The sequence below is a fragment of the Bubalus bubalis genome, chromosome 16 (assembly GCF_019923935.1).
Source record: "Bubalus bubalis isolate 160015118507 breed Murrah chromosome 16, NDDB_SH_1, whole genome shotgun sequence".
NCBI lineage: Eukaryota > Metazoa > Chordata > Mammalia > Artiodactyla > Bovidae > Bubalus > Bubalus bubalis.
Window position 1 is genome coordinate 23,124,011 of NC_059172.1, and position 26,848 is coordinate 23,150,858.

Below are 26,848 nucleotides of genomic sequence, written 5' to 3' on the forward strand. Positions count from 1 at the left end.
TCGTGTCTGAGTCTTTGCGACCCCAAGGACTGTAGCCCACCAGGCTTCTCTGTCCATGGGATTCTCCAGGCAAGATTACTGGAGTGGATTACTGTTCTCTTCTCCAGAGGATCTTCCTGACCCAGGAATTGAACCCCAGTTTCCTGCATTGCAAGCAGATTCTTTACCACTTGAGCTACAAGGAATAGCAATTGCCCTACATGCATCAGGCCAATGGCATCTAAAAACTCAATTGATGCAACAGATCTTGGATTTTCATAGGCTGTATTTCCCATCCTCTGACACTCAAGAAAGTGTGAAAATTGAAAGTATTGGTCACTCAGTTGTGTTTGACTCTCTGTGACCCCATGGACTATGGCCCGCCAGACTCCTCTGTCCATGGAATTCTCCAGACAAGAATACTGGAGTGCGTAGTGGGTAGCCATTCCCTTCTCCAGGGGACCCTCCCAATCCAGGGATCAAACCCAGGTCTCCTGCATTGCAGGTGGATTCTTTACCATCTGAGCCACCAGGGAAAGCCCTTGGCACTCAAGAGAAGACTCACACTTTTGGCTACTAATGGAAGAAAAGAAAGAGAATATGGTTTCATCGGAGTCAAATGAAGTCAGGTCAAGTCAGAGAACGTGTTCTGAAAAAGAGGGAAGGATCATGTTGAACACTGCTGTTAGTTCACTTACGTCTCAAGAAATGATCTTGGGCTTTGGTGATGTTAAAATACTGATGGGGCATTTTCATTGAAGTTCAAGAAATAAGAATCTAATTGGAATTGGCTTAAGAGAAAAAGGGATAAGAAGAGATGAGGGACTTCCTGGTGGCCCCATGATTAAGACTCCACACTTCCAATGCAGGGGGTGTGGGTTCAGTCCCTGGTCAGGGATCTAAGATCCCACGTGCTGTGTGGCACAGACAGGAAATAAAAATAAGAATAATAAATTAACAAAAAAAAAATAAAAAGAGATGAGCATTTTAAGAGCACAAAGAAATAAGGCAACAACTGGAAGTGTTTTCTTTTTTTAAAAAAAGTGGTTTTTTTAAGTGTTTTTCTTTTTTAAAGATATCAAGCTGTCAGACATAATGCAGATGGAAGGAAAACCAGAAAGGAAGGAAAATTAATAGTTCAGGACAAAGTCCTAGATGAGAGAAGATAAGGATGTAGACACAAACAGAAGTGTTGGTCTTAGATTGGAGCACACAGCTCTACTGTAATTGGAGATCAGGTACTCAGGTGGGAAAGAGGAAGTCTTTCGTGCCACCACCACCCCTCACTACCCAGGCCCCCAAAACTCCCAGCAAGCTTCAACAGGAAAGCCAGTTCCTTGAACACAGGTTTGGACACTGCAGATGCTTCTGAGGAGGCTGGGTGAGCTCAGAAAATGTTTAGGCTCACATGACCTTCACGTGTGCTAGAAAATGATGTGTAATGGGCTGCTCCTTATTGTCCTTCATTAATCAGTGACATCATATTAGTAAATGCCCATCATTTCATTTCTAGGCAATTACTTAACTATAGTGATTATTCTCTTGCCATAGTGTTAAATTTTACTAGCTAATATTGAATTACGAATCTCACATCTTTGATTTTAAGTAAGATTGTTGATTTATTTCTTACATTACCAGTGACTGACTTTATTATGAAGCCAATTTCCCATTCATGGAATGAGATAGCTAATTTTCTACATCTTTATGGTTTAGAATGTTTCATATAGTATGAAAATGATATGTTCCATGCCCTGTGAAGTTACATGAGTAAGAGCATATTTTCTATTTCAGACCTGTGAGGGTTTTAAAAAATTATTTCATAAGTTTTACATTTATTAACATATACACACATAATATACTCCTAATTGTCTCGGTGCTGAATATTTAGCTTGATTTTTCTATCTGCTATGCATTTTTTAATCTAAATTTACTTGCATGAGATTTTCTATTTTAATTTTAATTTTTTAAAAAATTTCTTTAAAATTCTACTCAGTTCAGTTGCTCAGTCGCGTCTGACTCTTTGTGACCCCATAGACTGCAACATGCCAGGCTTACTATTTGATTTTCTAATATTTGTTTATATTTGAATCTTTGCTATTTTCTTTCATCTCTTTTCCATTGGATACATTTAAAATGAATTATTGGGTGAATGCTTTTTTAATTTCTCTTCTCTATTTAGCCCTTAATACATAAGCGTTTAACATTATAAATTTATCTTTGAATATAATTCTAAATGTATTCTTCAAGTCTTTGTGTTATTATGTCATTGCTTCTAAATAGGTATTGATTGTGTTATTTTTTTCCTCTGCCTGTCTGGGATAATATTAATAGTATTTTGGAACAGAGAATGTGTTTTTAAAATTATCTTGTGGTTGAAATTGTAAAATTTAAACTTTCATTTATCTCTAATTTTATTCTATCATTTGCCACAAAGTATAGCTTGTTCAGTTTTCATTTCAAAACATTATTGAAGTTTGCTTTGTTAGTGTGTGGAAATATTACAAATGTTGCAAGAATTATTGAGAAAGACACATTTCCTGTTAACAGACTAGAATGTCTATAAGCAAGTGGTCATGGTTACATTCACTCGTTTTAGCAGTCAGATGTTTTATCCTTATTTGTTATTTAAAACAGTTTACCTAGTAGATCATAATCTGGTGGTGATGTAATGACATCTCCCACACTGATTACATCTATGTTGGTTTCTCTTTGAATGTCTAAAAAGTTTTGTTTGAATTTCTTCTGTTATTTACGTCATTGTTGTCAGAAATTGACTATTATTCTACTTTGCCTTTTGCCTCAAATGTCACTGTTGATTATAACATTGCCAATTTTTCCTGATTTTTAAAAATGTATTCTTTCATTAAAAAATTACTTTTATTTACGTGTCTTGTTGGGGCTTCCCAAGTGGTGCTAGTGGTAAAGAACCTGCCTGCCAGTGCAGGAGATATGGGAGATGTGGGTTCAATTCCTGGGTTGGAAGGGTCCCCTGGAGGAGGAAATGGTAACTTGTTCCAGTATTCTTGCCTGGAAAATTCCATGGACAGAGGAGTCTGGTGAGCCGGCTTCAGTCCATGGGGCTGCAAAGAGTTGGACATGACTGAGTGACTAAGCATATGTCTCTTGTACACAGTAAATTACCAGACTTTTTAAAATTCACACTGAGTTTTTGCCACCTAATGGCATCGAAACATGTAAAATATCATGTATGAAACGAGTTGCCAGTCCAGGTTCGATGCACGATACTGGATGCTTGGGGCTGGTGCACTGGGACGACCCAGAGGAATGGTATGGGGAGGGAAGAGGGAGGAGGGTTCAGGATGGGGAACACATGTATACCTGTGGCGGATTCATTTTGATATTTGTCAAAACTAATACAATTATGTAAAGTTTAAAAATAAAATAAAATTAAAAAAAAGAAGTACTCAATGATTATTTTATAGTGATATTTAATCTTGCTAAATTCTTTGTTTTTTTTTTAGATGGGCCATAAAGCATGAAGGGACCAGCAAGCCAGGCCAGTGGAAACATTCCAGAGTTGAAAATCCTCTCTGGAATAAGCTTACCTACATGTGGCCAGTCCTTCCCAGTGGTCAACTTAATGAGGTCCTGTTTAGCATAAGGACATTGTTGTTGAGACTTATTTTAAGGTCCAGTATGTGATCAATGTGTGTGAAAACATCCTTGCGGTTTTTGATTTATAGTTGCTAGATGCAAGTGATCAATTGATTCTGTCATTCCATCAATTAATTAGAAAGAAGTATTTAAGTCATCAATTATGGGATGGGTATGGAATTTATTTCTTCTTGTAGTCTGTCAAGTTTTGTTTTATATATTTTGAAATTTGGTTCTAGACACACAAATGTTCAGAAATATTTTATCACCCTGGTGAATTAAAACTTCTGACATGTAGATCCTCTTTAGCTCTAGTAAATGTTTCAATTATCCAACACTAGTAGAAATATCTTTTGTTGTTGTTGTTGCTATTTACCTTATATACCTTCTTTTTATCCTTTTATTTTTCATATTTGTACATTCTTCTATTTTAGGATGGCTCTCCAGTAATCAGCATACAGTTAAGTTTAAAATACAATTTTGACAATCTTTATCTCTAAACTAAGGGTTTTAGTATTTTCTATTTATTGTAATGACATATATTTAGATTATTTTGTACCTTTCCTCTGTTTCATTTTTCTCCAATGTTACATCTCAGTCCTTCCAACTAAGATTATTTTCCTTTTGCCTAATATATGCCCTTCTTTTAGTCATTGGTATCAAACAGTTTTTACTTATCTTAGTTTATTTAAAATTTTATTTTTATATTTTCTTTTAAGAAGAAAATTTATTTTTCTTTCAAATCATTAATTTTCTCCTCATCTTTATCTAATGTGCTGAAAGTTCAAGTGTGGGTCAGCCCATGTTGTGAATTCTCAAGGAAGATTTTTTTCTTCCACCCAGAGAAAATGTTTGAGATGGTGTGTTTTACTTGCAACCAACCACCTGAGAGTCATTCTCTCTGGTTTGCCTTTTCAATGAAATTTATCATTTTGTGATTCTTGTTTTGTAAGAGGAGTGCTCCTGTTACAGTTCTCAGGGCTGGGCCCTGAAATTTGTTTCCTGTACCCTTTCTCTCAAGGCCATGGAAGCAGAAGTTTGCTGGGTTTGAAAAACTTCCTCCCAGTAAAATTCAGTTTTAGTACTCTCTCTCTCTAGGTCTACAGTATGCCTTGCTTTATTGCTAGGTCAGTGATATGTTCTAAAAGATTTTTTAAAAATGTATTCTTACCTTTTTAGTTGTTTTGTCACATTTTCTGGTCTCAATCTAGTTTTTTCTTTGCCTTTAAATCGCAATTCCCTAAGCTTCCTCAGTGACTGAAACAATGAGTCTCAGAGCTTTAAGGGAAGGACAGATGTAGGCTGAAACCAAGAAGTCATTGCTTAGGGGCCCAAATACGCCCTTATATTTAGATTGTGGTGAAGCAACATCTGGGCTTCCCTGATGGCTCAGTGGTAAAGAATACGCCTGCCAGTGCAGGAGATTCAAGGGACACAGGTTCGATCCCTGGGTCAGGAAGATCCCCTGGAAGAGGAAATGTCAACTCATCCAGTATTCTTGCTGGGGAAATCACATGCTTAGAGGAGCCCAGTGGGCTACTATCCATGGGTTGCAAAGAGTCGGACACGACTGAGCACACGGCACACAGAAGCAACAGTCTAGAAAGCTGAGGGGTTTTTGTTGTCATTTTTGTTTTGTTTTGGAGATAAAGGAGGAGTTCTTAAAAATACCAGGGGCTGTGGTTTGGGTAGCCTGAGCCAGGGGCTAGATGAATTATGTGTCTAAGATTCAGGGTACAGCATCATGAGAGCCGTCATGGAGCCAAGGGTGGAGGGATAGCACAGAGACAGACAAGCCCAGCATAGGCCAAGGAAAAAAATGTGAGTTACTAATTGTAGGCTTTTCTTCAGAGGTCCAGAAAGGGCAGAGGCTAAAACCAAGAGAAGCAGAAAGGATAACTTACTTCTCAACTGGAGGTGGACAAGTGTCAGCGGGTTGCCCCAGTAGCCAATGAGAAGAGACACATATCTTTACAAATCAAGGACAAGTATCACATATAGACCATGAAGGGCTTCCCTAGTAGCTCAGACGGTAAAGCATCTGCTTGCAATGTAGGAGATCTGGGTTCGATCCCTGGGTTGGGAAGAACCCCTGAAGTAGGAAATGGCAGCCCACTCCAATATCCTTGCCTGGAAAATTCCATGGACAGAGGTGCCTGGCAGGCTACAGTCCATGGGGATCACAAAAAGTTGGACATGACTGACCAAATTCTCCTCTATAGACCATGAGCCCCTTTTCCCAATGGTACATGATTTTTTGAACTTTCATCCACACCCAGAGATCACACTGAAGAAGGGGAAAAGAAGGGCATATCCTTGAAAAGAAATAAAAGTTTTGATAAGTTTGAACATTTAATTTGATTAAATATGTATCAAAAAGGACAGTGCTAAAAATCAGGCCAAAAAAAAAAAGGCTTTTCCAACAAACAGGGGACACTTCTAATTGGAATATCAAGATTCCCTCCCACCGAAGGGTGACAGGGGTGCCTCATAAGGAAGAGTACTTTCTTAGAAAGAGAGAAAAAGGTAATTATGGTAGACTTCACAGATACTGTGCTTATTTTTTTTTTCAACATAGTCTCAGATCAGATCAGATCAGTCACTCAGTCGTGTCCAACTCTTTGCAACACCATGAATCGCAGCACGCCAGGCCTCCCTGTCCATCACCAACTCCCGGAGTTCACTCAGACTCACGTCCATCGAGTCAGTGATGCCATCCAGCCATCTCATCCTCTGTCGTCCCCTTCTCCTCCTGCCCCCAATCCCTCCCAGCATCAGAGATTTTTCCAATGAGACAACTCTTCGCATGAGGTGGCCAAAGTACTGGAGTTTCAGCTTTAGCATCATTTCTTCCAAAGAAATCCCAGAGCTGATCTCCTTCAGAATGGACTGGTTGGATCTCCTTGCAGTCCAAGGGACTCTCAAGAGTCTTCTCCAACACCACAGTTCAAAAGCATCAATTCTTCGCTGCTCAGCCTTATTCACAGTCCAACTCTCACATCCATATGTGACCACAGGAAAAACCATAGCCTTGACTAGATGAACCTTTGTTGGCAAAGTAATGTCTCTGCTTTTCAATATGCTATCTAGGTTGGTCATAACTTTCCTTCCAAGGAGTAAGCGTCTTTTAATTTCATGGCTGCAGTCACCATCTGCAGTGATTTTGGAGCCCCAAAAAATAAAGTCTGACACTGTTTCCACTGTTTCCCCATCTATTTGCCATGAAGTGATGGGACCAGATGCCATGATCTTCGTTTACTGAATGTTGAGCTTTAAGCCAACTTTTTCACTCTCCACTTTCACTTTCATCAAGAGGCTTTTGAGTTCCTCTCCACTTTCTGCCATAAGGGTGGTGTCATCTGCATATCTGAGGTTATTGATATTTCTGGCAATCTTGATTCCAGCTTGTGTTTCTTCCAATCCAGCGTTTCTCATGATGTACTCTGCATAGAAGTTAAATAAACAGGGTGACAATATACAGCCTTGACGAACTCCTTTTCCTATTTGGAACCAGTCTGTTGTTCCATGTCCAGTTCTAACTGTTGCTTCCTGATCTGCATACAAATTTCTCAAGAGGCAGATCAGGTGGTCTGGTATTCCTATCTCTTTCAGAATTTTCCACAGTTTATTGTGATCCACACAGTCAAAGGCTTTGGCATAGTCAATAAAGCAGAAATAGATGTTTTTCTGGAACTCTCTTGCTTTTTCCGTGATCCAGAGGATGTTGGCAATTTGATCTCTGGTTCCTCTGCCTTTTCTAAAACCAGCTTGAACATCAGGAAGTTCACGGTTCACATATTGCTGAAGCCTGGCTTGGAGAATTTTGAGCATTACTTTACTAGCATGTGAGATGAGTGCAATTGTGCGGTAGTTTGAGCATTCTTTGGCATTGCCTTTCTTTGGGATTGGAATTAAAATGGACCTTTTCCAGTCCTGTGGCCACTGCTGAGTTTTCCAAATTTGCTGGCATATTGAGTGCATCACTTTCACAGCATCATCTTTCAGGATTTGGAATAGCTCAACTGGAATTCTATCACCTCCACTAGCTTTGTTCGTAGTGATGCTTTCTAATGCCCACTTGACTTCACATTCCAGGATGTCTGGCTCTAGGTCAGTGATCACACCATCGTGATTATCTGGGTTGTGAAGATCTTTTTTGTACAGTTCTTCTATGTATTCTTGTCATCCCTTCTTATACAGATAGAGTAATTCAGTTAATTAATTATTTGACTTAAATGGTGAATGGTAGTTATATTAGGAAACCTAAGTTAACCACGTTCCTCTTAACACATACCTTTTAAAACAATAACATTTTTACTGTGTGTGTTAAGTTGCTTCAGTCTTCTCTGACTCTGTGACCCTATAGATGGACTGTAGCCTCCCAGGCTCTTCTGTCCATGGCATTCTCTAAGCAAGAATAGTGGAGTGGGTTGCTATGTCCTCCTCCAGGGGATCTTCCTGATGCAGGGATCGAACCTGAGTCTCTTACATCTCCTACATTGGCAGGAGGGTTCCTTACCTCTTCACCATAGTGCCATCAATAGTCTAGAATTTGACAACTAAATGATTTTGGGAATGAAAATGGATTACCTCACAGTTCTCCAGGCATGTAAACAGGAACAGTAGATTTTGGGTGGACAAAGTCACTATAGTCCAACAAAACCCTGACTTGGCTTATAAACTGAACAGAAAGGACTAAGGCAACTAAATTACATAAAATGATATAAATTGACCATGTATTTCAAAATAACTCAGCCTAAGGGTCCTCTTATTTCTTGAAATGTTTGCAGAAGAGAAAAAAAATATTTACCAAGCAGGGAACAGACATAGTTTTCAGTCAAATAAAATTCACTCTACTTGACTTCAAGCTTATTTAACTTATATGCAGAGTACATCATGAGAAATTGAAGCACAAGCTGGAATCAAGATTGTGGGAGAAATATCAATAACTTCAGATATGCAGATGACACCACTCTTATGGCAGAAAGTGGAGAGGAACTCAAAAGCCTCTTGATGAAAGTGAAAGTGGAGAGTGAAAAAGTTGGCTTAAAGCTCAACATTCAGAAAACGAAAGTCATGGCATCTGGTCCCATTACTTCATGGGAAATAGATGAGGAAACAGTGGAAACAGTGTCAGACTTTATTTTTTGGGGCTCCAAAATCACTGCAGATGGTGACTGCAGCCATGAAATTAAAAGACGCTTACTCCTTGGAAGGAAAGTTATGACCAACCTAGATAGCATATTGAAAAGCAGAGACATTACTTTGCCAACAAAAGTCCGTCTAGTCAAGGCTATGGTTTTTCCTGTGGTCATGTATGGATGTGAGAGTTGGACTGTGAAGAAAGCTGAGTGCCGAAGAATTGATGCTTTTGAACTGTGGTGTTGGAGAAGACTCTTGAGAGTCCCTTGGACTGCAAGGAGATCCAACCAGTCCATTCTGAAGGAGATCAGCCCTGGGATTTCTTTGGAAGGAATGATGCTAAAGCTGAAACTGCAGTACTTTGGCCACCTCATGCGAAGAGTTGACTCATTGGAAAAGTCTCTGACGCTGGGAGGGATTGGGGGCAGGAGGAGAAGGGGACGACAGAGGATGAGATGGCTGGATGGCATCACTGACTCGATGGATGTGAGTTTAAGTGAACTCCAGGAGTTGGTGATGGACAGGGAGACCCGGCGTGCTGCAATTCATGGGATCGCAAAGAGTCGGACATGACTGAGCGACTGAATTGAACTGAATATGAGGGAACCATATTTTCTCCGGTCCCATTTCAACATAATTGACTTTTTAAGCAAAAAGATGATTTTATTAATTTGTAATTAATCAGAATTAATTTTTTCTTGGAAAGACTACATATAAATAGATTGTAATTAGGAAATGTGACATTAATCTTGTGGGTTTCAGAGCACTTTGATCACTGTAAGCATATATGTTAATTTTATTCCAGATTTAATTTACTGGCTTTATTACTTATCTAACCAATGTTTATTAGGTATTTAGGCAATGCAAACAGAGCAAGAAAAGAGACAGCATGATACCTACCTTCATGGAGCTTACTGTTTAAGATGTATGGGGCTGTGTGTCAAAAAGAAAACCAAATGCGTTCTTCTTTGCCAAATAAATATATTTGGGGAATATTGCATAAAACAGACTGAGATGAATGAGATGATAAGGTTTAAACAAATTTAGATGTTTCAGTTGTAGAATTTGGTTACTTTGCATTCATTCATTCATTCATACATTTATTTATTTATTCATGCATTATTCAAACATCCCTAGTGGCTCAGATGATAAATAATCTGCCTGCAATTCAGGACAGTTGGGCTTGATCTCTGGGTCAGGAAGATTTCCTGGAGAAGGGAATGGCAACCCACTCCAATATTCTTGCTTGGAGAATCCCATAGACAGAGGAATCTGGCTGGCTACAGTCCAAGAGTCAGACAGGACTGAACAACTCACACTTTCACTTCCAAATATATTCTTCTTTGCCAAATAGATTTACTTTAAGATATTATTTGGGTTGTGAAACCACTTTTCATACATTCTTCCTTTTTTCATGTTGACTAGAGATGTTTTATACAGAAGCAAAAAAAAAACTAAACAATTCCAAGTTAATTCACTTCTGTATTTCCAGAATGATGTTTCTCTGAAAGGGAAAAAGTCTTTCGTGTAGTAACACAACACAAGTTGTTCATGCATTTAAAAAATTAACATCTTTCCTCTTCGTTAAAATGAAACATTAATTAGAATCGTCTGGAACATCTTAAGTGCCCAATACATGATGATGAATGTTTGATGAATGACTAAAAGATTAAAGATATAAGCAAGTGTGCTTATTTTTAAAATATATACAGAAATGACTCTTCCTATTATCAATTTTCTTGTCATTCTTTCTGAAGGAGTTTGATTGGCCAATAGAAGGACTGCTTCTTCCGAACAGTCCCCCCATGAAGAAACCCATCCATAAGGCACCGGAGCAGTACGTCCCTGTGAGACTCAGAGTTTTGCGGAATGGAGACAAGAACAAAGCCAGAGCCCATATTATGATCAGTCCGGACATGTCACCTGGGCGGAAAATGCAGTAAGAACAACTTGTTCATATTTCTCATCAAGCATACTTTCTCATTTCTACAGATTTTAGTCTTCTTGATTACAGGAGTTGCTTTTTTTCCCTCCCGGGAAAATTCTATGTTTGTTCTATTATAGGTCTTCTGTATTGATATCTGAAAGTGTCAACTACCAATTGGCACTTGTCGTCTACCTCTACAAGGATTAAATCATGAATGGCTGCAGTTGCTGACTTTCAACACTCTGTGAAAGGAGTTCAGGGTGGAGAGCAGAAACGAGACACTCTGTGCTCTGGGTAAAACTGGCAGAACAGGTCTTTGGATGGCTATTTTCAGGAGACGATTTTATGAGCGTAATTCTTTTTCATCTTGTATCTAGAAGAACACTAAAATCGTTCATAATGACATCTGCTCCTCATGACTAGCAATAACCTTCTGCAAAAAAATATGTGCTTGATTACAGGTATTCTTCCTTCACCAGAATCCCACATAGACTGACCTGTCCCCCTACCTCTTTGGAGCAGTTTCTCAGATATCTGAGATGCGGTCTCCTGGGCTATCATCCTCATTTTGCCCTAAATAAAACTTAGCTCACAACTCTCAGGTTGTGCTTTTTTTTTCAAGTCAGCAGAGTAAAAACAGATACTAAGACTCCTTTCGTTTCTTTTATTTATTTATTTATTGAATTTTGCTTTGGCTGCGTTGGGTCTTTGTTGCTGCCGGTGGGCTTTCTCTAGCTGTGGAGAGCAGAGGCTGCTCCTCGTGGTGCGCGGGCTGCTCACTGCGGTGGCTCCTCTGTTGGCAGAGCACAGGCTCTAGGCATGTGCCCTTCCGCAGTTGCAGCTTTCAGGCTCTAGAGTGTGGGCTCAGTGGTTGTGGCACACAGGCTTAGTTGCTCTATGGCTAGATTCACTTAGTTCCTATATCAGGAACTGAATTTGAGCACTATTGATTCAGGCTGGCCGTGGGAGAATACAACGAGTTGCAAATAAATAGCTCTGATGGAAAAAGTTGTCTGATCAATATCTATTTTGAATTAGCATTGTTATTTGCATTCATTAATGTATTTTGAAATAACTGAGCTCGTTAACTGCTTCTTAAGTATAATTTTATAATTTCTTATTTAAGTTTGTACTTAGTTATTGTTTACATTATTTATTTAAGTTATTATTACAGACAATTCTTTAGATTTACACCTTTGGAATATTTAATGAACAAGCATAGCTTCACATAATCTATATTCTTGCCTTCTGCAAGAATCTATATTCTTGCATAATCTATAAAATGCCTATATTCAAGCATTTTAAATAGCATTTTAAAAGTGCACCATTCTAGAAAAGCATCAATTTCCACTTTAACTTATGTTACAAGGTTGAAATAAAATCTTCCAAAACAGCCAGTGTTTCTCCAACATTGGAGAAAAGTCACCTGCTATATTTTCATAATGTTTTATGACAAAAGGAATCACAGATCAGTGCAAACTCTCATGTAAAGAATGAGTTAAACACATTGCTTCTAACATTATTAGCAGTGATATTACCTCTTGACCTTTCTTTTGATATGTTTAGAATATTTGAGGCTGCTGATAATAGTTTAATATTACTTTCTTCACATTGATTAAAGATACTTCATACATCACTGAACAATGAGTAACATTCAGATTGGCTGTCCGCTGAACTGCCTGTATAGATGATAAAGTAAAAAATTAATCTTGACTAAAGTAAAGTCAACCCTGAAATTGAAATCTTTGACGCATTCATTTCATAATTAGTTCATTCTACTAAAATGTAAAATGTGAGGGTAATGCTCTTTAAGTATATATGACTTTTTTTTTAACATGAAAAACTAACAAATAATTTCTGTCCTTTCCTATCTTTGACTGTGTCTCAAAATTATATACAGATTTGATCTGACCAATTTTTGTTTTTAAATACATGGTTCAATCTGGTGATACAGACATAATTTTAGAGATTTATTACTTTGGACAGCTATTCTAGTAAAGAGTATGTGAAACTCTCTGCTATGTTCATGGAAGAGTGTGTCCTGGTTAATCAAATAGTCACTTTGTTCTCTACATGAATTACTGGAGTGGATTGCTATTTCTTTCTCCACTACATGAATTAATTATTCCTAAATGATTAAAATACGCTGGCATACACTTGACATTAAACCTCTACTGAATATCATTTCATTTTTCTTCACTGATTCAGAAAATTCTCTTCAGGATCATCAATAGCATTCTTTTAACTTCTCTCCAAGCTGTATGTAGGTACTGGTAACAGAAGATTTAATAAGGAGTGTTTTGGCTAAAATTACAGGGTGACTGGGTTGCCCAGCTCCACAGGGCACTGTTCACATAATCTCTGTGAATAGTGTCCCAGAGTTGTGCAAGGTGGAAGCCCTGCTGTGCTACTTTTAATATACCCATGCAATATGTCTCTTAAGCATACATTACTTGCATTAACCGGAAAGTTATTTATAAGAGAGTTGGACTGTTTACTGTCTTCACCAGCAAAATCAGGTTAGAATGATGAAACATAGATCCATTTTAATTGAATTCTGCTCTGAAGTGGAATGAAAGTCACTTGGTTGTGTCTGACTCTTTGCCACCACATGGACCATACAGTGGATGGAATTCTTCAGGCCAGAATGCTGAAGTGGGTAGCCGTTCCTTTTCCAGGGTATCTTACCAACCCAGGGATCAAACCCAGGTCTCCCACATTGCAGGCAGATTCTTTACCAGCTGAGCCACCAGAGAAGCCCAAATTCTGCTCTCAGTTCAGTTCAGTTCAGTCGTGTCCAACTCTTTGGGACCCCATGAATTGCAGCACGCCAGGCCTCCCTGTCCATCACCAACTCCCGAAGTTCACTCAAACTCATGTCCATCGAGTCGGTGATGCCACCCAGCCATCTCATCCTCTGTCGTCCCCTTCTCCTCCTGCCCCCAATCCCTCCCAGCTTCAGAGTCTTTTCCAATGAGTCAACTCTTCGCATGAGGTGGCCAAAGTACTGGAGTTTCAGCTTTAGCATCATTCCCTCCAAAGAACATCCAGGGCTGATCTCCTTCAGAATGGACTGGTTGGATCTCCTTGCAGTCCAAGGAACGCTCAAGAGTCTTCTCCAACACCACAGTTCAAAAGCATCAATTCTTCAGCGCTCAGCCTTTTTCACAGTCCAACTCTCACATCCATACATGACCACTGGAAAAACCATAGCCTTGACTAGATGGACCTTTGTTAGCAAAGTAACGTCTCTGCTTTTGAATATGCTATCTAGGTTGGTCATAACTTTCCTTCCAAGGAGTAAGCATCTTTTAATTTCATGGCTGCAGTCACCATCTGCAGTGATTTTGGAGTCCCAAAAAATAAAGTCTGACACTGTTTCCACTGTTCCCCCATCTATTTCCCATGAAGTGATGGGACCAGATGCCATGATCTTATTTTTCTGAATGTTGAGCTTTAAGCCAACTTTTTCACTCTCCTCTTTCACTTTCCTCAAGAGGGGTAGCATGCTATTCTTTAGTTGTTTACTAATTCATTTTAGACACCTTTGAGGAAGCTTTTGTTGTTGGTTCCTCCATCTACAAAGGAAGATCATGAAGATACTGAGTTGTCATGATCTTAGTAACAAGATCTTCTCCATTAGTTCTTGATAACAGTGTCAAGTTCATATAAATTAAGAATTGTGATTTTTTATGTCTCAGGTTAACTTCATCTCTCAGAACCTTAAACAAGGAAAATTTTATAATTTTAAAACATAAATATTTTAGTGAATTGTTAAAGGAAAGGCTCAGCATAAGTTATAAACTTCACATATTACATAATTTCAATGTATAGAGATATTACTTATTAGTAAGTTAGGATTCTCTCAAAGTCCTTAATATAACTTTTAAGACCCTTTAAGACCTGTTTCCATATATTTGTCTAGCTCTTTATCACCATTACCCCCAATTCTCATTCTTAAATCCTCTCAACTTCTAACACCTCTCATTTGCCTAACTAATAATAGTATATTGAGAATGAGCTTGGACTTCATTTCTAGTTGTTGACTCTAAACTTGACATCCCATCCCCACTCCTGAGTTACCTGTAGCTTCTCTGAACTCTGTTGCTCTGACTACTGTGGGCTTTTCACCAGGGTTGCTTCTGCCATTATCTGTGCTGTGATTATCTGCTTATGTCTCCATCCATGAGAGAGAGAACAGGGGGTGTGTTATTTACCCATATATGTGCTGTCTGCTCTGGTCATGGAACTGTGTGTCTCAGTTAATTGATTATTAAGCTATTTTATTCACCATATGATTCAGGGCTCACAAATTTAGTGCTTGTTGAATGAGTAAATGAATTAATGATTGACTATACTTAATTGGGCTTTCTTGGTGGCACAGACAGTAAAGAATCTCCTGAAATGCAGGAGACTTGGGTTTGATCCCTGGGTCAGGAAGATACCCTGGAGAAGGGAATGGCAACCCACTCCAGTATTCTTGCATGAAGAATTCAACTGACAGAAAAGCCTGGTTGGCTACAGTCCATGTGGTAGCAAAGAGTTGGACATTTCTGAGTGACTAACGTAACATTTTATATTTGATTACATTTCAAATCAATGACTGAATGAACAGCTATATTTAAACACTGTATCTTTTATTTAATATAAAGATTCTAAAACTACAGAACACTGTCTTACCTAAAAATTTGAACAATGTGTATTCCAATTCTTTTTCTATGATCATCATTATTAATTTTTAATTAAAAACATTTTAAGTTTGGATTGATACTGAAACAGTATCTGAGTAACATACGAATATGAACAGTGTATGACCGGAGATGGTGATGAACAGGGAGGCCTGGCATGCTGCGATTCATGAGGTCTCAAAGAGTCGGACACGACTGAGCGACTGAACTGAACTGACTGAACTGAGGACTAAAACATCAAAGGAAAAATTAATGTAATCTCTGCATTTTCTTCAAAGTTGATAAATTGACATCTTGAGTGTTCAACATTATTGGAAAAGGATTCAGATATTGAAAATTTATTTTCTTATATAAATTATTCATAGTATAAATGTGAAGTTTAATATTTAATTGTGATAGTATTTGAAACCCTATTTTAAAGAAAGGCATGTTTTTTAGGGTTAGTTCAGATCAGTTGCTCAGTTGTGATTGACTCTGCAGCCCCATGGCCTGCAGCACACGAGGCCTCCCTGTCTATCACCAACTCCTGGAGCCTGCTCAGACTCATGTCCATTGAGTCAGTGATGCCATCCAAACATCTCATCCTCTGTCATCCCCTTCTCTTCCTGCCTTCAATCTTTCCCAGAATCAGGGTCTTTTCTAAAGAATCAGTTCTTCACATCAAGTGACCAAAGTATTGGAGCTTCAGCTTCAGCATCAGTCTTTCCAATGAATATTCAGGATTGATTTCCTTTAGGATTGACTGGTTTGGTCTCCTTGCTGTCCAAGGGACTCTCAGGAGTTTTCTCTAACGCCACAATTCAAAAGCATCAGTTCTTCAGAGCTCAGCTTTCTTTATGGTCCAGCTGTCACATCCGTATCTGACTACTGGAAAGACCATAGCTTTGACTAGACAGACCTTTGTTGGAAAAGTAATGTCTCTGCTTTTTAATACGCTGTCTAGGTTGGTCATAGCTTTTCTTCCAAGGAGAAAGTGTCTTTTAGCTTCATAGCTGCAGTCACCATCCACAGTGATTTTGGAGCCCAAGAAAATAAAGTCTGTCACTGTTTCCATTGTTTCCCCTTCAAATTGCCATGAAGTTATGGGACTGGATGCCATGATCTTAGTTTTTTGAATGTTGAGTTTTTAGCCAGCTTGTTCACTCTCTTCTCTCACTTCATCAAGAGGCTCCTTAGTTCCCCTTCACTTCCTGCCATAAGGGTGGTGTCATCTGCATATCTGAGGTTATTTATATTTCTCCTGGCAATCTTGATTCCAGCTTGTGCTTCCTCCAGCCCAGCATTTCTCAGGATGTACTCTGCATATAAGTTAAATAAGCAGGGTGACAGTATATAGCCTCAATGTACTCCTTTCCCAATTTGGAACCAGTTTGTTTTTCCATGTTCCATGTCTGGTTCTAACTGTTGCTTCTTAACTGTTGGTTTTTTAGGGTAAATCATGATAAATTAAAACTTTATGATTTATTCACATACTATAACAAGCTGAATGATAATTGGCAATGTATACTGACATATCAGTCTAATCTTAGATTTTTTTTTTTCCAGATATGTTGACCCTGAAAGGAAAGGGAATGTGCAAAATTTTGTCACTAAATATTCTGAAGCCGAGACAAACCAGCCTGGATTTCACCAGCTTTTGGAGAGGTAAATAATAGCCTAAACGCAAAGGTATACTCCATTCAAGTGCCTGGATGATTATAACACAAAATACATGTGTACCTACATAAGAAAACAATTGTTAATATAATGATTCTGGAGTTCTTTCTGTGAAGTTTATAAGCTATGTGAGTACATGATAATATTTTCCCCCCAGATTTCTAGGTCTTGTGATTTTCTCCTAGTTTCTGAACTACCAACTCTATAAATGTAAATTTTTCCCATTAAAAATATATTTCACAATTTTATAGCACTTTGGTTTTAATTTATTTGTACTGAGAACAGAGTAGTTGCTATTTAAATCACTTTTTAAGTGTTAGTAATCTGTATCATGTTTTTGAAGTACATTGTAATTTTTCTTTTGATCAATATTTTCTTACCCAAATAAGAATTATTTCCATAGACTTTGATAATTGTTCAAAGGCAGAATACTTGATGTAAACTTTTTGCAAAATATGTTTTCTTCAATATGAGAGGACAGTTGTACAGAATTTAAGGAAAATTATGCCATCCTTCAGTAATTTAATAATTTACTCTAGACAGTTTTGGGAATCTTTGTTGCTGGTGACTCTTCCATCTGCAAAGCCTAAGGAAGATCTGACATAATAAGCATAATAATCCCCATTTAAAAATAATAGGTATAGACCATTTTGTTGATATCTCAATTTGCAGGCAACATAGAGTATTGGAAAAACCAGTCCTGAGAGAGTGAGTTAAGTTCAGTTCAGTTCAGTTCAGTCACTCAGTCGTGTCCGACTCTTTGCAACCCCATGAATCTCAGCACACCAGGCCTCCCTGTCCACCACGAACTCCCGGAGTTCACTCAGACTCACGTCCATCGACTCAGTGATGCCATCCAGCCATCTCATCCTCTGTCGTCCCCTTCTCCTCCTGCCCCCAATCCCTCCCAGCATCAGAGTCTTTTCCAATGAGTCAACTCTTCGCATGAGGTGGCCAAAGTACTGGAGTTTCAGCTTTAATGAGAGAGTGAAGTCAGAGATAAAACTCTGCTTTTCTAGATTCTCTGTAAATCAAAGCCACGTGGTTATCAGTCCTAACTTCTGGTGTCAGAGTCAGAGGATTTCATTTCTAGGACCTTTGCTTTCATGCAACAGAGAAATCCCGAACCACTCACTGAGCATCTCAGTCCCAGTTTCTTCCCTGTTATTCTATGATGATGCCCTCTCAGGAGGCTATGTGCTGTAGTAAAAAGACCCACAGAGTTTTAGGTTTGAATTTCAGTTTTTGAACTCACTAATTTTGTGACCTTGGGCAAAGAACTTAATTAAGCTCCAGGCTCAGTTTCATCATCCATAAAATGGGCTTCTCAGAAAGGGTGTGAGAATTAAGCAAGAGAGTAGCTATGAAGTGCTTGCAGTGCATGATTCATTTTAACAATATTTGCTGACTTTTATGTGTCAGATGCTTTACAGGTATTCACACATTTAATCTGTACGATATCCCTATGAGAGAAGTACTGCTCTGTCTACCTTAGACGGGGAGAATTAGGCTCAGACAAGTTAAGTAACTTCTCCAAGGTTACAGAGCCTATTCATGAGAAGGCTAGAGTTTGAACCCAGTCGATCTGACTCCAAAGTCCACATTCCTTATTAGGCATTTAAGAGTCAGTTCCTTTCTTTTCTCTCCATTGATGCTGGCTGGCATGTGAACTAGCTAGAGGAATTCAATACAGAGGAAGCAGCTAATGTCTAACACAGCTGCTGCTGCTGCTGCTGCTAAGTCGCTTCAGTCGTGTCCGACTCTGTGCGACCCCATAGATGGCAGCCCACCAGCTCCCCCATCCTTGGGATTCTCCAGGCAAGAACACTGGAGTGGGTTGCCATGTCCTTCTCCAATGCATGAAAGTGAAAAGTGAAAGTGAAGTTGCTCAGCCGCATCCGACTCCTAGTAACCCCATGGACTGCAGCCTACCAGGCTCCTCCATCCATGGGATTTTCCAGGCAAGAGTACTGGACTGGGGTGCCATCACCTTCTCCAAACACAGCTACTCAGACCAATTAATATCAGCACTATTAAAATAGGGTTTCCAAGAATGGAAGGAAGAAAAATCGGCCAACTTCCTATTCACTCTCTTCTCCCAGTTGTCCTAAAACTGGATACTGCAGTAGTCCAAAATTCTCCCAGGAAAATGTGAGTGGGAGCAGGTTATGATGATGGTAACTCTCCTTAGGTCATGCTTGGATCTAGGGTAAGTAGCAGAATCTTTGGGCAGCATCCAGAGAAAATTAAGCGAATCTTTCAATTGGGGCTCAATCTTCTTCCAGCCCCCCCTCCCCCACCCATCCCTCCACCCCAGCTCCTGTGGGTGAGAAACCTAGCCCGGTCCTCACCAATCCATCAGCCTCCAGGGTTGAGACTGAATTCCCACTGGCTTATTTCCTTCTAAGACCTCTCAGAAAAATGGAAGCCTAATTACTGGCTTAAATTTCTTTATGCCATCTAAGGAAATAAAATTGAGAAATATTTTTCATACAACTGGGTTTTCTTGATGAGCACAAAGTTACTTCTAACTCATGTACTATAGACAGTACATTTTAATAGAAAACAGCATTCTTTCGGGCATGCCCCATCATTCTGTTTATCTCTTCTTCCTCTTCCCCACAATTCCACCTCCTTACCTCTACTGTAAATGACTACATGAACTCCACCTCTCCACCTCCAGCACACCTTCCACTTTTCTGACAGTTCTCTTTCTAAAAAGCAGATCTGACTGCACCATTCCTCTGCCATAATACCCCCAGTGACTTCCTGATGCTTACGGGATAGAGGCCATGTTCATTAGTCTGGCATCCTAAGTGGTTCCCAATTGTTTCCTATCTTCTTTACCAGCTTTATCTGGCTCCACTTCCTGTCTACAAACCCAGCTCCAGCCATGTAAAACTTCTCTGAGTCCTAACCCTTGGTGAACACCTAATACTTGGTGAACTCCTGTCTGTTCATCAAAGTGAAAGTGAAAGTGAAATCGTTCAGTTGTGTCCAACTCTTTGCCACCCCATGGACTATAGCCTACCAGGCTTCTCAACCATGAAACTTTCCAGGAAAGAATACGGGAGTGGATTGCCATTTCCTTCTCCAGGAGATCTTCCCGACCCAAGGACTGAACCTGGGTCTCCCGCATTGTAGGCAGACGCTTTACCATCTGAGCCACCAGGGAAGTCCTTATTCATCAGGATCAAATCAGATCAGTCACTCAGTCATGTCCGACTCTTTGCGACCCGATGAATCGAAGCACGCCAGGCCTCCCTGTCCATCACCAACTCCCAGAGTTCACTCAGACTCACGTATATTGAGTCAGTGATGCCATCCAGCCATCTCATCCTCTGTTATCGCCTTCTCCTCTTGCCCCCAATCCCTCCCAGCATCAGAGTCTTTTCCAATGAGTCAACTCTTCGCATGAGGTGGCCAAAGTGCTGGAGTTTCAGCTTTAGCATCATTCCTTCCAAAGAACACCCAGGCCTGATCTCCTTTAGAACGGACTGGTTGGATCTCCTTGCAGTCCAAGGGACTCTCAAGAGTCTTCTCCAGCACCACAGTTCAAAAGCATCAATTCTTCGGTGCTCAGCCTTCTTCACAGTCCAACTCTCACATCCATACATGACCACAGGAAAAACCATAGCCTTGACTAGACGGACCTTTGTTGGCAAAGTAATGTCTCTGCTTTTGAATATGCTATCTAGGTTGGTCATAACTTTCCTTCCAAGGAGTAAGCGTCTTTTACTTTCATGGCTGCAGTCACCATCTGCAGTGATTTTGGAGCCCAGAAAAATAAAGTCTGACACTGTTTCCACTGTTTCCCCATCTATTGCCCATGAAGTGATGGGACCAGATGCCAATATCTTTGTTTTCTGAATGTTGAGCTTTAAGCCAACTTTTTCACTCTCCACTTTCACTTTCATCAAGAGGCTTTTGAGTTCCTCTCCACTTTCTGCCATAAGGGTGGTGTCATCTGCATATCTGAGGTTATTGATATTTCTCCTGGCAATCTTGATTCCAGCTTGTGTTTCTTCCAGTCCAGTGTTTCTCATGATGTACTCTGCATAGAAGTTAAATAAACAGGGTGACAATATACAGCCTTGACGAACTCCTTTTCCTATTTGGAACCAGTCTGTTGTTCCATGTCCAGTTCTAACTGTTGCTTCCTGACCTGTATACAAATTTCTCAAGAGGCAGATCAGGTGGTCTGGTATTCCCATCTCTTTCAGAATTGTCCACAGTTTATTGTGATCCACACAGTCAAAGGCTTTGGCATAGTCAATAAAGCAGAAATAGATGCTTTTCTGGAACTCTCTTGCTTTTTCCATGATCCAGAGGATGTTGGCAATTTGATCTCTGGTTCCTCTGCCTTTTCTAAAACCAGCTTGAACATCAGGAATTTCATGGTTCACATATTGCTGAAGCCTGGCTTGGAGAATTTTGAGCATTACTTTACTAGCGTGTGAGATGAGTGCAATTGTGCGGTAGTTTGAGCATTCTTTGGCATTGCCTTTCTTTGGGATTGGAATGAAAACAGACCTTTTCCAGTCCTGTGACCACTGCTGAGTTTTCCAAATATGCTGGCATATTGAGTGCAGCACTTTCACAGCATCATCTTTCAGGATTTGGAATAGCTCAACTGGAATTCCATCACCTCCACTAGCTTTGTTCGTAGTGATGCTTTCTAAGGCCCACTTGACTTCACATTCCAGGATGTCTGGCTCTAGGTCAGTGATCACACCATCGTGATTATCTGGGTCGTGAAGATCTTTTTTGTACAGTTCTTCTGTGTATTCTTGCCACGTGTTCTTAATGTCTTCTGCTTCTGTTAGGTCCATACCATTTCTGTCCTTTATCGAGCCCATCTTTGCATGAAATGTTCCTTTGGTATCTCTGATTTTCTTGAAGAGATCCCTAGTCTTTCCCATTCTGTTGTTTTCCTTTATTTCTTTGCATTGAGTCCACCCCTAAATGTCACTTCCCTAGCTGAGGCTTCCCTGGAGGAATTTGTTGTCTTCCTCTGTGTTCTCACAGTGCCCTGGCCAGGTGCCTCTGGCAACTCCACTTGTTCATACATATATGAATATGTAGTTCATATTACACTTCAGTTACTGTCCAGTCTCTCCCCCTGACTAGGGAGGAAGCCTCCCAGGAAACAGGGCAACTGTATCATTCATCTCGATATCAACAAGACTGGTTCAGTGCTTGTTTGAGGGGAAAAAATAATCACTATTGAATGTTTAACCTGGCAAAAATTCCTATTTGAAAAGGACTTAAAGGGCTATTAGGAATCACTTCTGGTGGAGAGAGATGAGGACCTACTGGATGATGGATGTAACTTTGGAAAAAGAGTAGAACTTCAACAGCAAAAGCTGAGGAAGGTGTTTTATATGGAAACAAGAACAAGAGAAAAGACCCACAAATAGGAAAGTATAGGGGCATGTTGGGGCTTTCCTGGAGGCTCAGATGGTAAAGAATCTGCCTGCAATGTGTGAGACCTGGATTCTATTCCTGGATTGGGAACATCCTTTGGAGAAGGGTACAGCTACCCACTCCAGTATTCTAGCCTGGAGAATTCTATGGGCTGTATAGCCTATGGGGTCACAAAGAGTCAGACAAGACTGAGCGACTTTCATTTCACAGGGGCGTGTTGAGGAGTGAAAAGTCAATGATGATATATATTTTTTTATTGCTTGTCGATCATGCTTGGCACTGTGCTAATAAGCACATTTCATAATCAACCCTTAATTTTCACAACAACTTTGACAGGTAAGAAATTTAGGCTTAGAGAGTTTAAATAATTTGCCCAAGTCCTACACCTGAAGAGGAGGAATGAGATTCAAAAGGCATCCGATGGATTCCAGGACTGAGCTCTCAACTGTCCCACAGACCTGTAGAGCTAGTTGTAGTTAATGACCCACCTTGATTTCTTTGATTTACTCTCTTCTCTGCTGGAAACTTTCCACATGCAAGGTCAATTTTTGTGTCTATATTACAGGTGCACTGAAATTTTAAATTTACCTTCTGCAGCTCGGAGATTGTTCAATGAAAAAGGGAAGGAAGTCTTCACCCTAAAAGAACTTCAAAGAGATGAACTGGTAAAAACATGACCATGAAACTAGGAATATTAATATACTGGTAGTATTAAAAGAAAAATATTTTTCGATATAAGACTTCAAGCACCATCTTTTCCTCTTTTTTTTTCTCACAATTATCTTAATTCAGCAACCATCAGAAAGTAATACAAATAGCTTATTGTTGCGTGCTTTCTATGTGTCAGGCATGATTTTCAGGGCTGTATATGACAGAACTCATTTAATGCTCATCACAACCACCTTATAAATAAATGAAGGCAGAAAGTGGAGAGAACCAAATTATTGCCCATTTGTGATTTCTGCCCTGCTCTTTTAAGGAGGTAAAGTCTATATTGTTTTTGAGGTTTTCAAAATGTGGTTTTTTAACAATTTCTTCCTAAATGATAATTTCACCTTTTCAGAAAAAAAAAAAAAGAAAAAAAACTCATATCTAGTTTCTCACACACTCTTTGAGTTGCTTGGGTTTCCCAGGTGGCTCACTTGTAAAGACTCTGCGTGCCAATGCAGGAGACAAGGGTTTGATCCCTGGGTCTGGAAGATCCCCTGGAGAAGGAAATGACAACCCACTCCAGTATTCTTGCCTGGAGAATCCCATGGATGGAGGAGCCTGGTGGGCTACAGTCCACGTGGACACAAAAGAGTTGGGCACAACTTAGTGACTAAACGTTTCAACAACAACAACAACAATTTGAGTGATTGGAGAATGCTAAGAAGTGAAAGGACTTTAGCTGCCTAGCCTTTTCTCCCACTTACGGAATTTGAAGTATCAGCTCGAGAAGAAAACCCACTTTGATGGATACCTGAAATTCTTTGAACAGAGAACCAAGCTTGTACCAAATTGTTAGAACTTGACTCAGGCTCTGAATGTCCCCTTGAAAGAGTTTTAAGCGCAAGTACCATTGACTAATATTAGAGGCAGCATGGCAGAGCGGAGAGCCTCTGTTCTTGGAGCTTGCTAGATTGTGTTTTGAACCCTAACTCTATCCCTGCCAAGTGTCTTGTTTGTTTCCTTCTAATATTTTTGTTTTTGCTGCTGTGCTTATTCACTGTGTTGTTTTGGAAAGAATTTAAGGTTGATGCAACAAAGCATACAATGCAAAAAGGTAAATCTAAAGATAAGTCACTGAGGCCACCAGGGCAGAGGGAGCAGGAGTGAAAGGAGAATGAGATGGAGTCAGGAGTGACTGTTAAACGATCCTGCACATTTGCTAGAAATGAATCTGTCCAACTGTTCTGAGCCACTGACTCATGGAGATTGAAACATGAACAGTCACATGATTAAGTATGTCTGTGAGAGAAGAAAAACCTTGTTGATCAGAAAGAAGATGTTTTTCAGGAAACTTTCCCTGGGTCGACATAGAAAGTATGTGTGATTAGCGAGTGACCTCAAAAAAGGCAGCGTTGAGTTTCTTTTTTTTTTTACCAAGTCTTTCTCAATATATTACTCTATTTTTTCTCACTTCAAAGAAATATGTATTTATTTAAGGACATTTAGAAAGTACATATCAGCAAAAAGCAAAAGTATAATCCACCATCTCAGCATGTAGAAATGTCCATTAACAGTTCGATGCATATACTACAAGTTCATTCATACCAGTGGTTGTTGGAGTTTTCTGTGAAGTTTTCTGTGAACTGACACTTCCTAATATTCACAGGCCATATGGAATCTATTGAAATATCAACTCTGCCACTGTAGCACAAAAGCAGTCACAGATATGCAAATGAGTGGGTGTAGCTGTGTTCCAATAAAACTTTATTTACAAGAGCAGGCTGTGAGCAAGATTTGGACCTCAGCCCTCCCTGTAGCTCAGATGGTAAAGAATCTGCCTGTCATGCAGGAGACCCAGCTTCAATCCATGGGTCAGAAAGATTCCTTGGAGAAGGCAATGGCAACCCACTCCAATATTCTTGCCTGGAGCATTCCATGGACAGTCCATGGAGTTGCAAAGGGTTGGACACAACTGAGCAACTTTCATTCATTCATTCATTCCCAGGTTGTGCAAGTGGTAAAGAACCAGCCTGCCAATGCAGAAGACATAAGAAACGTGGCTTTGATCCCTAGGTCAGGAAGATCCCTTGGAAAAGGAAATGGCAAAACACTCCAGTATTCTTGCCTGGAGAATCCCATGGATAGAGGAGCATGGCAGGCTATAGTCCATGGGGTCGCAAAGAGTCGGACAAGACTGAAGTGACTTAGCACGACATAGTTTACAAACCCCTGATTTATATGACTGCAAGGGGATCCAACCAGTCCATTCTGAAGGAGATCAGCCCTGGGTGTTCTTTGGAAGGAATGATGCTAAAGCTGAAACTTTAGCATCTAAAGTACTAAACCAGTACTTGGGCCACCTCATGCGAAGAGTTGACTCATTGGAAAAGACTCTGATGCTGGGAGGGATTGGGGGCAGGAGGAAAAGGGACGACAGAGGATGAGATGGCTGGATGGCATCACCGACTCGATGGACATGAGTTTGAGTGAACTCCAGGAGTTGGTGATGGACAGGGAGGCCTGGCGTGCTGCGATTCATGGGGTCACAAAGAGTCAGACATGACTGAGCAACTGAACTGAACTGACCTGAATTGAATCCTCCCCCACATCCCTCCCTTCCTTCTTTCTTTTATCTCCTTTATTTTTTTTACAACTTCTTATTAATATTTTAAATTAATTAAAGATTCATAGAGATTCATAGGAAGTTGCAAAGATATATGGAGAAGTACTTCTTTTAGTACAAAACCGTAGAGATCCATCAACTTTATTGCATTTATCAATAGATTGTGCCTTTTTATCACTGAGCATTATTGCGTTTATCACTGAGTATGGTGCCATAGTTTGTTTTGCCATATTTCACTTATTATAGGATATTTTGATTGTTTCCAGTCTGGGATATAATAATGCTGCCAGAAGCAATTGTATGAGATTAGAGACTTATTTCTTTGGTAGGTGTATGTTTCATGTGGTGAACATTGGATCAATCCTGACCTGTCCATTGCTCAGCAAAAGAAGCAAATCTTCCTAAGGAACTTAGCATCAGATATTTCTAAAATTCAAACCTTCTGCAGTATGCATAAGATAGAGGGTAAGCATTGGAATTATTTACCTTCTCTCTCTCTGTCTCTCTCTCTCTATATATATATAAATATATTTGTATATGTATACACACAGCCAAAAAAAACCTTTAATGATATGGCTTTTTAAAAAGAAATTTGCTTGTTTAAACAGATTATATTTCACCCCTGCATCTTACTATTTAGTGTTAGGCTAATTTTTATATTTAACAGAGTTGCGATTTTAATTCACACTGTACTTTGAATGTGCAAAGAAAACATACTTTATTTTGTCTTTAACAAAGTGGGCCTTCTTTGTGAACCCCAGATACACCCCCAACAAGGAAAACTTTAAATGTACTGTTGGGTTTACATTTGTCCCATCCATTTAATTAAATAGGCCCTTTGTCGAAGGCTTTCTGTTTTCCCAGTCTCCAGACTCTCACTTTAGTTCTTCTCTAGGATGGAAGGAAGGAACTTGGGGCTGCAGATCTCCTGCTTTCTGGGCCCTGCTGGCCGAAGTCCATGGCTGGGTGACAGTGCCATTCTTCTGGCCCAGACAATGCTTTGGGTGGGCTAGTGCTTCCTACCTTCCCCCGCCTCTCCTATGCTCTCTGCAGGCTGGTTGTGGCTGGGTAGCTGTCTCTGCAAACCTTGCCTACAATACCTTTTGACCCCTGGCTGGCAGCCACTTCTGCAAAGCTCCC

The 26,848-nt window shown here is 39.8% G+C and overlaps 1 protein-coding gene across 1 annotated transcript in view; it reads left to right on the forward strand.

Moving 5' to 3' along the window:
• The window catches only part of DCDC1 (doublecortin domain containing 1), a 469,967-nt gene that overhangs the window by 383,734 nt on the left and 59,385 nt on the right, over positions 1-26,848 (forward strand). The window contains exons 20-24 of the mRNA XM_006060826.3: positions 3,462-3,585; positions 10,494-10,675; positions 16,897-16,995; positions 23,000-23,099; positions 26,038-26,173. Coding sequence (XP_006060888.3) covers positions 3,462-3,585; positions 10,494-10,675; positions 16,897-16,995; positions 23,000-23,099; positions 26,038-26,173 — 641 coding nt within the window. The remainder of the gene's footprint in view (positions 1-3,461; positions 3,586-10,493; positions 10,676-16,896; positions 16,996-22,999; positions 23,100-26,037; positions 26,174-26,848) is intronic.